This window comes from Gossypium hirsutum, chromosome A09, assembly GCF_007990345.1.
Source record: "Gossypium hirsutum isolate 1008001.06 chromosome A09, Gossypium_hirsutum_v2.1, whole genome shotgun sequence".
Taxonomy (NCBI): Eukaryota; Viridiplantae; Streptophyta; class Magnoliopsida; order Malvales; family Malvaceae; genus Gossypium; species Gossypium hirsutum.
The window spans coordinates 71,026,775-71,039,672 of record NC_053432.1 but is presented as its reverse complement, the minus strand read 5'-3'; the positions used below and the strand labels follow the sequence as shown (position 1 = coordinate 71,039,672).

At 34.0% G+C, this 12,898-nt stretch overlaps 2 protein-coding genes across 7 annotated transcripts; one reads left to right on the top strand and one right to left on the bottom strand.

Annotated features, from left to right (window-relative positions):
• Nucleotides 1-399: 399 nt before the first annotated feature.
• Nucleotides 400-6,694, top strand: LOC107889534 (uncharacterized). Of its 6 annotated transcripts, none has more exons than XM_016813994.2 (9): nt 410-621; nt 1,870-1,988; nt 2,466-3,743; nt 3,838-4,129; nt 4,274-4,483; nt 4,605-4,778; nt 5,478-5,678; nt 5,791-5,904; nt 6,101-6,694. In XM_016813994.2, the coding sequence occupies exons 3-9, from the start codon at nt 2,656-2,658 to the stop codon at nt 6,443-6,445; spliced, it is 2,424 nt and encodes an 807-aa protein (XP_016669483.2). In that variant the 5' UTR covers nt 410-621; nt 1,870-1,988; nt 2,466-2,655; the 3' UTR covers nt 6,446-6,694. The 6 variants fall into 6 exon arrangements, with proteins under 6 accessions (XP_016669482.2, XP_016669483.2, XP_040932530.1 ...); XM_041076596.1 differs by lacking the exon at nt 410-621 and adding an exon at nt 629-1,102; XM_041076597.1 differs by lacking the exon at nt 410-621 and adding an exon at nt 735-941.
• Nucleotides 6,695-7,028: 334 nt separating this feature from the next.
• On the bottom strand, nt 7,029-9,758 carry LOC107890124 (AP2-like ethylene-responsive transcription factor BBM). Its single transcript, XM_016814632.1, has 9 exons — nt 9,475-9,758; nt 9,297-9,407; nt 9,139-9,203; nt 9,025-9,033; nt 8,702-8,790; nt 8,540-8,613; nt 8,372-8,422; nt 8,196-8,272; nt 7,029-7,972 (listed from the first exon to the last, which is right to left on the bottom strand). The coding sequence occupies exons 1-9, from the start codon at nt 9,756-9,758 to the stop codon at nt 7,029-7,031; spliced, it is 1,704 nt and encodes a 567-aa protein (XP_016670121.1).
• Between the last annotated feature and the right edge of the window lie 3,140 nt (nt 9,759-12,898).

Genomic DNA, 12,898 nt, shown 5'->3' with positions numbered 1-12,898 from the left:
CTGTTAGAGTGGCGTGACCCCCTGACCATACCATTTTCGTAATTAAATTTTTAGGTATATTATTTTAAATTTTTTTAATTTTTTTATGCTTCTTTGATAAAAAACCCTTTTTTTACTAAGTTAACCTATGAAAACATCTCACCCTAAGTATTATGGTTCGAATATTAAAATAAAATTTTGTGGTACTATAATTTTCAAACACAAAGTAAATTTGACTGAACTGAAACTGCAGATAATGATGGCAGTTTTGGTATTAACAATTTCTTTTTCAGAAAAAGCCTACTAAAAAATGGTAAATTTTGATTCGTTAAAAACCGTCAACCGGTGATTCCCGGTGACTGTCCCCCACCGACACCCAATTGGTCTCTTCTTTATCTTCTACTTCCGTACAGTTGAGACAAAGCGGACCCTCCTTCCTCACTCCATTTTAAATGCCCCTCTCTGTTTCCCGCACTTCAGCCTTTGCCCTCAGAGACTAAAATAAGAAACTTCGTTGCACGACACTCGAAGCCAAAGGGAAAAAGAAATACATTTAGAGAAGGTTAGGATCCCCAAAGGTTATCGTTGTCTGAACTCTCTCTGGACCTTACTTTTTAGCCCTTCTTCCAACACAAAGCTTTGGTAAGTTCAAACAAACAAATGTCTGCACCAGCTTTGTTCTTTTTTCCTTTTGCATTACAGCTTTTCTTTGGTTGGCGTTTTTCTTTTTTCTTTTACGTTTGCTGTTTTGTTTTATTATCACTTCTTAGTATTTCTGTTACTAGCTCGAGATAAAATTACTGCATTTTTCTTTGCATCGAGAAATGGCTTGAATACTTCCATTTCGATCTGCTCTTTCTCTGTTTTGATTTTTTCATCATCCAGTGATTTTATCTTCTCTGATCTCTGATCTCTGATCTGCTGTGGGTTTTCAGTTTGCTCTCTTTGAGTTCCACTTTCGGGTTTGTTCTTCCTTGTATATATTTGAATTCTTTGTCCATCTTTAGATGCTTGAACCTTTTTCAAGTGGTGGCTAAGTTCCTGTGATTATCATTTTCTTTCTCAAACGAATGAAAAGTATAAAAAGAAAAGTGGGAGGTGCTGAATTTCGATCGACATTCAGGTGGTTTGGGTTCTATATTCGTTTATGATTAAGATCTGTAATGAGAGAAAACTATGTCGTTTTCAATAATAAAACTTGGCGCTTCTGATTGGTAGGGGGCAAAAAACTTGAAAGCTCAGCCGTGGGTCAGAAAAGAGAGATTTTGGCTAAAAAAGTAAAGTTAGCTTAGTTTCTCCGCTGCATATATGGGAAAAAAACGGTGTAAAACTAAATAAAATTTACACACGTTTTAAAAGTTTTATGTATTCAAACTGTCCTTTTGTGATTCTTTCTGCAGGCTATGTTTTCTTAGTTGATAATGCTATATATATATATACCCAAGGAAATATCTTTTCTGAACTTCTTTTGGGTCATTTTCATTCGTGATTTTCATGATGAAAAGCATTTAACTTTGTTTCTAATACTGGAAATACATTTCTTGACCTTTATTTTTACTTTGATCTGAGTTCTGGAAATGATTCGACATTAGCTTTGAATAGAAAGTGCATATCAAAGTAAACAGGAACTTGAAAATGCACAATTCGGTCTGGAAACACTGATCTAAGCATTTTTTAGTCAGAGCAGGGGATTTCACCTTTTTAGTGTATGAATTATGGACCAATGTTATTTATCCATTATTTTAAACCCAATAGTTCTGTAGCGGTGAAATTTACCGTTAATTTTCTAGCTGCAGGTTTTTGTCATTGATATTAGCTGCAAAAAACCACATTCTAGATAGGCTTAAAGGTTTTAAATAGAAGATTTAAACAAATTTCTGGTTGTTTCAGGTTGCCAAATTTTTTAGCTTAGAATTTTACTGGTTGTTTAATTGGAAGTTATCAGTTGCCTCAAATTTACTGGTTGGACTCTACCGCCATTGTTTTGTCTTGGTTGTGACTTTAAGAAGGTGAGTTATTCTAGTGACATAAAAGTTTCTTTATTGCTATATTTGTTCCTGTCAATATTTTCAAGGTTCACAAGATGCTTAATGCGTCTACGATTCAGGTCTGAGGTTTTTTTTAACCAAATCCTTGTTGCATTTGAATGGCAACCTGTTGTTTGTATTTTACTGAACCTATAGATATAGACCTCATATTGTTGAATGAATTGCATGCTTCTGCCCTTGTTATTTGTCCTTTCTTTTCTTTTGCTCGTTCTTTTTCCCCAGCACTTACTTCCTATGCTTTTAGCTTGAAGCTCTAATGTTCTTAGTATTACCCACTGCTTTCTGTATGCTCTCAGAGCATCGAGTTTTTGGTTTCCACTACCTTGATTAAATAAAGCTTGTATATGTTTTTTGTTCTTGGTGAAGTGTAGCTGAACTTGGCTAATATCAAGTGATAGATAATTCTGTACTGATGATCCCACCTTCTCTCTTGTGCAGAAGCACTGAAGTGATGAAAGGGCCCAAAGAAGATTGCCTTGTTGTCGAGTGGGGTGGTTTCTTCTAAATGGGTGCAGTTATGTGCCAATTTTCATCTGATGTTGACATTCAACTAATGGGTTTGGTAGGTCTCTCTCTCTTATCGTGGTTTCTTCCATAACCGTAGTTTAAAGGTGAATCAACATTAAATATGAAAGACACTGGGAACAAGAGGAGAAATTCAGCTAATGTCCAATCAAAGCACCCAGGAAGAACTGATAGGAGAAATAATAAACCTCATCAACAGAATGGTGGCAAAACTTTGAAGGCGAAAGAAGCTGAATCCAAAGCTTTAAAAGCTAGATCAGACCCTAATTCTAAAGTAAGTGATTCCAATGTGGGCTCTGAGCCCATTGAAGTTTACGAGAATGTGATTGTACATTATGTGGATGATGTTAACAAGTCTGAAGAAACATCTCCTGATCCAAATGGTAATAACATGGTCACTAAATTAAAAAAGGCCGAAATTTTAGATGATTGCTCCAGTGATATAGAGGGAGAAACAACTCAGCAAAAGGAAGAAGAATCAGACTCTGAGACTATAAAAGATTCAGCATCATCTCTAGGAGATTCCTTGACAGCTGAGGATGAGAGAGAAGAGGGTGTTCTGGGAGCTTCTAATGGTGTTCACAATAACAACCTCAAAGATGGCTCTTCCCATGGTTCCAGAATGGGATCTGAACTTGAAACTAATAAATCACATTTAAAGGCATTGAATAATACTCCAAAGAAATTTGCAAAGTCTAATGGAGCCCCCCATAAGAATGCTACCAAAAGTTCTGTAGAAGAAACCTTGAAAGTTTCTCCTAAATCTTCATCTGAGTCTTCAGAAGGATCTAATGGCAAGCATGCTGAAGAGTTAAAAGAAGTTGATGTCTTGGATGAGACATCAAACGGCGATAAAAGTTTTGCAAGTGGCAATGAGCCTGTTGATGCTGAAGACAAATTTCAAGTTGAAAATGAGGCAGCTTTAAATGAAAAGATTAATGAGATGGAGACGAGAATTGAGAAACTTAAAGCAGAGCTGAGAGAAGTAGCTGCCCTGGAAATTTCTCTCTATTCTGTTGTTTCAGAGCATGGGAGCTCAGCACATAAGCTGCATACACCTGCTCGACGTCTTTCTAGACTCTATATACATGCTTGCAAGCATTGGGAACAAAACAAGCGAGCCACAATTGCTAAAAACACAGTGTCTGGGCTTATTTTGACTGCAAAATCTTGCAGTAATGATGTTTCAAGGTATGTATATTATAGTCAGATATTATTTCCTTGAGTGCTTTAGAATTTTCCCATTTACTGTTGACAGCTGAATAATGTTCTTTTGCATTTTAAGGTTAACCTTCTGGTTATCAAACACCATAGTGCTGAGGGAGATCATCTCTCAAGCATTTGGCAATTCACGCAACTCAAGCCCACTTGCATGGCTCTCCGAGTTAAATGGCAGTAACAAAAGGAGTGAAGTAAAGCCTTCAACTCTAAAATGGAAAGGTGGTGTTGGTAGTAAACAAGTAAATAGTTTTATGCCGCTTGTTGATGATTGGCAAGAGACTGGAACCTTCACTAATGCACTAGAAAAAGTGGAATCTTGGATTTTCTCTCGAATAGTTGAGTCAGTATGGTGGCAGGTAAATAGTTGAAGTTGTAGAATTTTTTTACATTAGGGGGACAGTGTTATTTAGAAGATGTAGGTCATCTAATTGTTGCACTACAGTTTTGGGGCTCTAAATTACAAATAAGAAAAGGAATTTTATGCCTGGTCCTTATTTCAGGCTCTTACTCCATATATGCAAATTCCTCTTGAGGGTTCACCTGTCAGCAAAACAATAGGAAAGTTGTTGGGGCCAGCCTTAGGAGACCAACAACAAGGAAGTTTCTCTATCAACTTATGGATAAATGCTTTCCAAGATGCTTTTCAACGACTTTGTCCTGTAAGAGCAGGTGGTCATGAGTGTGGTTGCTTGCCAGTTATTGCAAGATTGGTATGTACTTATAAATGTTTTCGTTCTGTAAATTTTAAGCAGTAATACGCTGTGTCTTTGTTTTGTTCTCATCTTTCTTTTATTTTCCTGGTGAACTAATTGTTATACCCTTTTTTATTAGGTTATGGAGCAGTGTGTTGCAAGGCTAGATGTAGCAATGTTCAATGCTATTTTGAGGGAGTCTGCCCATGAGATCCCAACAGATCCTATATCTGATCCTATTGTAGATTCAAGGGTTCTGCCTATTCCCGCCGGAGATCTTAGCTTCGGATCTGGTGCACAACTCAAAAATGCTGTACGTATTATATCAGCGGACTTCTGCTTTTGTTTTTTTTTCCATTTTATATCTGTGGTATATTCAGTTGTGGCTAGTCGTTGCACTGTACTTCTTCACAATAGGCAACTATTGTTCTGAATCTGAGTAACTCTCGTGCTTGTTATATGAACTTATTCCGTAGTTCTCATGTTTTAATGGAACATTGCCTCTGAGGAATTTACGTCACCCTATTGGTGGAGATCCTGTGATATACTGCTATTGGTTGAAAAGAGTGGTTGTTGTGATGGAATATGCTTCATTATCTGGAAACTTATGATGCGGAAAATGTTGGATATTTTAGGTTGATATTTAACCGGTTTAATTTTGAACCAAAGATCATATGGAGAATGTTTTACCTATGGAATGATCTTACCAGCAGAGAAAATATATAGTTCATTTATGTATATTGAATAATATATTGCTAATGGAAAGATCTTGTATGCTGCATGACATGAATTTTCATGTTCTTTATAGGAAGTCCTCAATTTGTGCCATCCATGATACTGCTTGAACTTTATTGTGAAGCGAGAATAGCTGTTGGAATGATTTCCATCTGCTTCCTGATTGCCATATAGAGATGAATAAGATAATTGGGGGTTTCAATACCTTTCCCGTTCATAATACCTTTTACATGAAAAAACTATACCAAGTTCTTAAGGAGGGACACTTATTTTTCAGGTTGGTAATTGGTGTAGATGGCTGACTGATATGTTTGGCATGGATGGTGATTATAATTTAAATGAAGATCAACGTTCCAGTCAAGATGATTTCAGAAAAAATGGAGACGGAGAATCTAAATCTTTCCTTTTTCTTAATTCCCTGAGTGATCTTCTAATGCTTCCAAAGGACATGCTAATGGACCGTTCAATCAGAGAGGAGGTTGATTTCTAATTAAGACTCCATATTATGGACATACTAGTAGATTCGTTCTCTGATGTCTTTGTTGGTTCCTCTCTAACTCTTTTTGACTATTTTATTTTCATGGCTTTAGCTGTGCCCATCAATAGGTCTTCCGTTGGTTAAACGCATTCTCTGCAACTTCACTCCAGATGAATTTTGTCCAGATCCTGTTCCAGGAGCTGTATTGGAAGCCTTGAATGCTGAGGTATGACTAGTTCGGCCTTTCTCTCTTCTACACATTTGTTTGTTGGACTTTTTAATAACTCCTAATAAAATTCTTAAACTCGTCTTCCATATTTTATTTGTGTTTCATATTTCATTGGACTCAGTCTTGCCTTTAACCAGTATAAAGGCAGAAAAAAGTTGCCTGGTTTTTGATTTATGGTTCTTTCATTTGTTAGACTATTGTTGAGCGGAGGTTATCAGGGGGCCCGGCCAGAAGTTTCCCTTATACAGCTGCCCTCGTTGTCTATACTCCTCTATCCTCAGCAGATGTGGCTGAAAAAGTTGCGGGGGCAGGAGGGAAGTCGCCACTGTCTAGGAATGCATCAGTGGTACAGAGGAAAGGGTATACCAGTGACGAGGAACTGGAGGAATTGAATTCTCCACTTTCATCAATAATTGAGAAATTGCCATTGTCACCAACAATTGTTACCAATGGAGAAGTGAATGGAAACCATGAACATGCAGGCTATTGTGGTATAAATGCAAGATACGAACTCCTTCGCGAGGTATGGTCCGTGTGAGTGTTTATGTTAGATCGTTGTGTATATCTCTCATGTTTTTTAGCCATGGAAAAGTGAGGGTGAAGGTGAAAAAACTCAAGGTGAAAAGTTTAGATGATCAAAATTACAGGAAATTCTCAAACATCGTTTATTGGCTTGATTGTACAGTTGGAAGAACTTGCTTTCTTTTTGTTGAATGCTGAGAGGCTTGAAATCAACTGCAATTATGTCTTCGATATATAGAATAAATTCTTACTGTTTTTTTTAAAATGTGCTGAGTATACATTTTTTTTTATGGCTAAGTAAATATATACGATTTTTAAGAAGAAAGACTGAAAAAGGGGAAACATAAGAAGATTAAAATTTTAATAAGCATAACGAGCTGAAGTATCAGCCATACATGCACTGCTATTGCTTAAGATGAAGTCTGTTATTTCGAGTTCATTATTAGATTTAGAATAAAACTTTATAATCAAAGCAAAGTACCCATTGATTTTCAGTTTTTGGTCAACCGTAAGCCTTATCCCCCTTAGAAACTCATAGGTCCCAGTTCATTCAGTGCTTGCAAACAACTGGAAAGGTCTGGTTCAGTCTTTCAAGAATTTCACTCCATTTCCAGTTTTTCCAGGAGTGGCTTTTCCACCATGGCTGCTCCTTGGCCTGACTCATCGTTGCCTCCTGTAGAATCATTCTCATTCTCCTTTGTGCTTGGAACCTCCTTGAAAATCCCATAACTTGAAGCTTCTGCATTGTAGCTGCCGCTCAATGGATAGACCGGTACCCGAATTGTTTGAAAATTAATGGGGTTTTGAGGGAGGTTCTGGGTGGTAACATCTTCAGGCTGGTCCAAGTATTTGAGAGAATCTTGTCCTTGTAGAGTTAACAGGCCCTGAAGGCTACCTGTAAACTCCCTGTTAGTCCCCACACAATTTCCCAAGCCATTGCTGGCAAGATTTTCTGGAAACTCAACAGGGTTTTGATGATAGGGATGTAGAAAGGGGAAGCTTGAAATTTGATGCAGCTTCTCGAGGGTTGAGAAGTTGTGTGAGAACTCAAAAGGCTGCATTTCACCAAAGTAATTTTCAGCAGCCCCTGAAATTGTAAAGTTCCCATCCGAATTCACATTAAAAGGATACTCCAAGTTGAAATTAAAGCTTGGATTTCCATCAGTGCTCATATAATTTCCAAAGCTGTTGAAGCCTTGAATTGGAGTAGGACTAGCCTGAAACTCATCAGGGTTCTGGAAGCCATAAATAAGAGAGGAACTAATGATTCGGTTCATGTCCAGGTTGGAATTGGGGGTGCATGAATCATCTTCTTCATCATATACCAAGGAGTTTCTGTCACTGACACATCTTTTCTTTCTAATAACATCTTCGATAGAAGATTTCTGCAATAGCTTAGAAGCACCCTTGCCAATTGGTAGCTTCGAACTTTGAAGAATGTCATTCAGATCATACTGATTTATATCGAAATTTGTAACTGCATTTGCACCTTTCAACCTAATGGCAGCAACATCGTAAGCCCTAGCTGCTTCCTCTTCAGTATCTGATAATTGTTCCAAAAAAAAGGGTCTAACTCATATGAACCTTGAAAGTTGTAGCATTGTTTATCTTGTACACGTAATTTGATTCTGGAATTTAGGTTACCAGATCACATTTATACTAGAATAAGTTATAAAAGATTACTTGATTCTCAAGTTATCTTCAATGACAGTAACCATTGTATATTAATTTCATCAACTAATGAAATAAGTTAGGATGTTAGTTACCAAATGTTCCTAGGTAAATTCCTTTGATATCTTTCCCTTTCCCAATCCTTGCTTGCCATTTCTTGAAATCCGAGTTCCTACCATGTGATTTTTCATTTCATGATAGAAGTCGCAGAGAAAAGGAAGAAGAGAACAGGCAGGGAGAAGGAAGTACTATTCGAATAAATTTAAGTTACCTAGAGACTCCACGATAAATGGATACACCCTTTGAGAATCCCCTACTTTTTCTGAAATTAGTGAAGTTTTCAGAATACAATTAATCAATTCATTTGTATTAATGGATCATTGATTTAATCACTTGCAGTTGCAGGAATATAATGCAAATAAGTCAATTTATAAATTACCTTCTGATGTTACGAAAATATTCATGTTTGGTATAGAGCTTCATCTCAACCAAATCCGACTTATAGTTACTAATCTGGTGATACACCAAGTCAATTTAGATGCTAATTAGCCACTGAATCTGATTGATACAAATTTGTAATATGCAGAGATAGAAAACATACTGGGAAATTCAGCGGCGCAAGTTCACCCCATAATTTTAGAGCAGCTAAATCGTAAGCCCTTGCTGCCGATACTTCATCATCATATCCACCTGCAAAACCACCAAGTTTTAAAAATCTGGTCTCTAAAATAATTTGTCCTCCACATGCATATAAGTCTTAGTGTTTGAGGAAAGGTGTAGATTGCTGCAATGTTACTTGGTTTGAGTGCGACTACGTGTCCAACACAGATGTGTTAGTTTCTTCTAAGTTTTACCTCAAGAAAACTTCAACATAAGTAAATTGTATGCAGAATTAAAGAAATAGCATCGAATGAGATCACTGACCTATATAAACTGCAAAAATGCGGACAGAAGAAGAACAACAGGGTTAGTAATCAATAACAATGAAATTAATATATATAATAAAATGCAGAAAAGCAGAATAGAAAATGTACAGACCAGTCTTTGGTTTTTGCGTTGGATCAGTGTTATTCCATAAAAACGCCTCGTATCGACCAGTGTATCTGCATGCCATGTTATGCTTACAATTTTAATCCTAAAATACATTACTTGGAACATTATTATGTATGTATGTATGTAAGGTGCCTGAAATTAACCTGCTAACTCCTCGGTAACTTGAGCTTCTGGCACCGAAAATCCGCAGGGGCTCCTGCCTTGGCTGTCGCCGTCTCTTACTTGTATTTTCTTTATTATTATTGCCCTTATCACTGTCACATAAATTAAATTTGTTCAGTTGAGGGTCAAATACACAGATCCATAGAATAATATATCTACAATCTTAACTGTGTTTCTTGTGCCTGTTTGTTCTTCCTTTGGACACTGCTGGACTCAATGTTATTGCTTCCGAGGATACTCATTTCCTCAACCTCAAGCTCCATAGGAAAGGGAGAACTTGTCATGTCTTGAGACAGCAAAGAACAAGTTTGATGGTGTGGCATTGGGAATAGGTCAGGGTTTTGGAGGAATTCTGTATTAGAATCGTCATCTGTTGCCAAGGGATAGGAGACTATTGGACTGAGGGAATTATACAGCTTTTCATCAATGTTTTGTGAACTCATGTTCATAGATGACAAAATTTATCCCTACAGGATTAAAATGAATGTGAAAATCCCATAAATCTAACAAAATTTGCATTTCTCTAAAAAGTAAATCAAAATTTAATTAATAAAATATGCATGCTCATTTAAGATATAAAAATAAGAAATATACATTTGTTTGATCGAGAGTCTGAAAATATTTGATTTTGATTCAATAATAAGATGATGTAAGCAATTCGATCAATTTTACACACATTCAATTTTAAAAATAAAATTATAGAATGAAAACAGCCCTTCGAATAAAAAGACCACTCCAACTTTACAACTTTACAAATTTTATAAATTTTTGGAGTTAAATAAATAATTTCCTATTTTAGAGGGCCAAGGCCTCATCAGTCCCCCACCCTTCGCCCTTACGTGAGTGGATTTTAGGTTAATTGACAGGAGGTTTAGTGTTCAACCCCTGTATTTGTAAACATTTTTTCAATTATAATAGTACTTCTTCATTTGTATAAAAAATAATAATTACTCGAGGTTTTGAATTTTATTTTTATTTCTTTGCAGAATTTATGATATTTCCATTTTCATTTAAACTAAGAAGTTAATCATTGCTTTTATTCCATGGGATATTTTAAATACTTGCACATTATTATTTTCCAGTTGCAAGTGCACTTATTAGGAACACTTATACCTAGTATACGAATGTATACGCTTTTTACTATTATAGCTAGTTTTCACACACCACATTGTGTATGCAAGGAAAAAAAAAAGGGGTTTTTTTAAAGGAAATAGTTAGTTATTTTATTTTATTTTTTATATTAAGGTATTGAAATTTTTTTAAATACTTTTAAAAATTACTTAAAATATACCCTAGCTAATTTTATATTTCGTTATTAAATTTTTTTATAATATCACTGATTCTATTAAATTGTGATTTTAAGTTTAATTCATTACTTTATAATTAATGTAGAATATCTAAATATCATTATTAAATATGTCACAACTTTAATTTTACTATTTCAATTAAAAAATATGTTAATTTTTTATAAATATAAAATTTACATAATTTTTTTCATTTACATCTTAGCATAATCTAATCCTGAGATGGTTATTTACATTAGTATTAGTTTTTGACTAGAATCCTACACTACAGAAAAAGACCAAATTTTATTAAATATAACATACTATATATTTATCTTTGACATGAAATCAAGATTTGAAAATATATCTTAAACGTCGTCATCTCTCTTTAAATTATCAAATATTGGAAATGGTATGACTTCACGTAACTTATCTCGTTTTTCTTTTGGCTAAAATGCTAATAAAAATATTGATAAAATAAAAATTAAAATTGTATGAAAAAATAAGCTTAAATTAAAAAGAAAAGAAATGTGAATAGAACGAGAAATTCTTAATTAAAACTGACCTGATTATAATCGTAATGGAATAACTTTAAATCCAAAAATCTAATTTTGTTTTTCTTTTGAACATCATGTTGGTTCTTCAATATATATACTAGAGAAAAAGATAAAAAAGTAAGGTAAAAATAGTAAATTTAATTGTGGGTGAAAATGGAAAATATATAAGTGATAAATAATTTAAGATTTTAGTAACTATATATAGGTGTATATAATAAATGGTGCAACCATGGGAACGTAGTCACATGAATTTTAAGTGTGGGTCCCACGCTCTCTTTCAACTTATATACGCTCTTTTCCTTTGAAATTTTTTATACAAAAAGAAAGCAACGGATTAAAGGATGAAATAATATTTAGTTGTTTTAGGCATAGCCTATGAATTTTGAGCGAATTTTTAAAAAATAAATAAATGTAAATTGAGGTAGGCAATTGCGTATGGAATAATTTCAATTATTGCTTGACTTACTCCACCTACCCATTATAAAATTACCATTTACCCTTCTGTATATATAATTATTATAAAAGTAAATTTGTAATAATTTTAATTAGTAGTAACTTTGTCTGGTTACAACTGAATGAATACATGTAAGGAAAATTCAATGAATTTTCGATTGATATCAAAGTTAGATATTTGACGCACCAAGTGAAAATCCTATCATCAATATGCAATTGAGATGGGAGGTTTATCGATGTATAGACTCTTTATATTGGATGGAACGAACTATGTATATTGGAAGGTAAGGATGATGGTATTATAAAGTCTATGGATGAAAAGGCATGACATTCAATCCTAACTAGATGAGAGTGTCCAGTATAAGGGCTGAGAAGAAAAACAACCAAAGCTAAAATCTGACCCGAACCGAGGTATTTGGATGGTTTATGAAATACAAGTTAAAAAAATCATAGTTACTCAAAGCCAAGCCGAATTCTTTTTTTTTATTTAATATAAAATTGATTTTAAATTTTTTATTAGTGAAAATAATTAAAAAGTTATTGCAAGATTATTTTTTTAGAAATATTTATGAAAAAGACCTTGAAATTTGTCAAATAATATTCAAAAGCCATAAAATAAAGCTCATTTTATTAAAATAAGTTTAAAAAATCAAAACAAAAAATTAATATGGAAAATTTGAAAATTAAATTATGATAAACGATTTAAAAAATCTAAAAAAATTGACCAAATCAAACCGATATCACCGTTATCTAGTAATTTAATTTTTTTGTGGAGTAAACCTTGAGGAATCAAAGTAGATCTCTAAATGCACCATTACTGAAGAAGCTTGGACAATCATTGAATCTGCTCATATGTAATGACAGTGGATAAAAAGCCAAATTCGATTAATATATATATTTATAATTTAATAACAAAAAAAAAAGAAAAAAAAAACTTAAAACATAATTCACTAAGTTGCATTTTATATTTTAAATAAGAAAAAAGGATGAGTGGGACATGAAGCCCAAAATGGTTTCTTGCCCAATTAACAAAAAGCTTACTTCCCAGCAATATAGTCGTGTTCTTATTTTGGTTTTTCTAAAGAGAAAACAAATATCAGACATTAATTACTACTACTACTTGATAACGATTTAGTTACTACTGCAATAGTGTTTAATAATGATTGTCAACTAACTCCAACAAGTATTTTGATCTCAATTTTTGCTTGATTTATTTTTTAATTTTTATTGGAATTAGTATATCTTTGTTATTTGATTGTTTTTCAAAAGATATAAAATTTGTACTGAGCA

Bases quoted from the DNA above. Each gene is read 5' to 3' on its own strand.
- LOC107889534 (XM_016813993.2), top strand. From the start codon at position 2,656: ATGAAAGACACTGGGAACAAGAGGAGAAATTCAGCTAATGTCCAATCA. The intron at 4,484-4,604 runs GTATGTACTTAT...CTTTTTTATTAG, and splicing joins TGCCAGTTATTGCAAGATTG to GTTATGGAGCAGTGTGTTGC. The intron at 5,905-6,100 runs GTATGACTAGTT...TTCATTTGTTAG, and splicing joins TGGAAGCCTTGAATGCTGAG to ACTATTGTTGAGCGGAGGTT.
- LOC107890124 (XM_016814632.1), bottom strand. From the start codon at position 9,758: ATGAGTTCACAAAACATTGATGAAAAGCTGTATAATTCCCTCAGTCCA. The intron at 9,408-9,474 runs GTAGATATATTA...TTTATGTGACAG, and splicing joins CAAGAAACACAGTTAAGATT to TGATAAGGGCAATAATAATA. The intron at 8,423-8,539 runs GTAATTTATAAA...CACTAATTTCAG, and splicing joins TATTTTCGTAACATCAGAAG to AAAAAGTAGGGGATTCTCAA.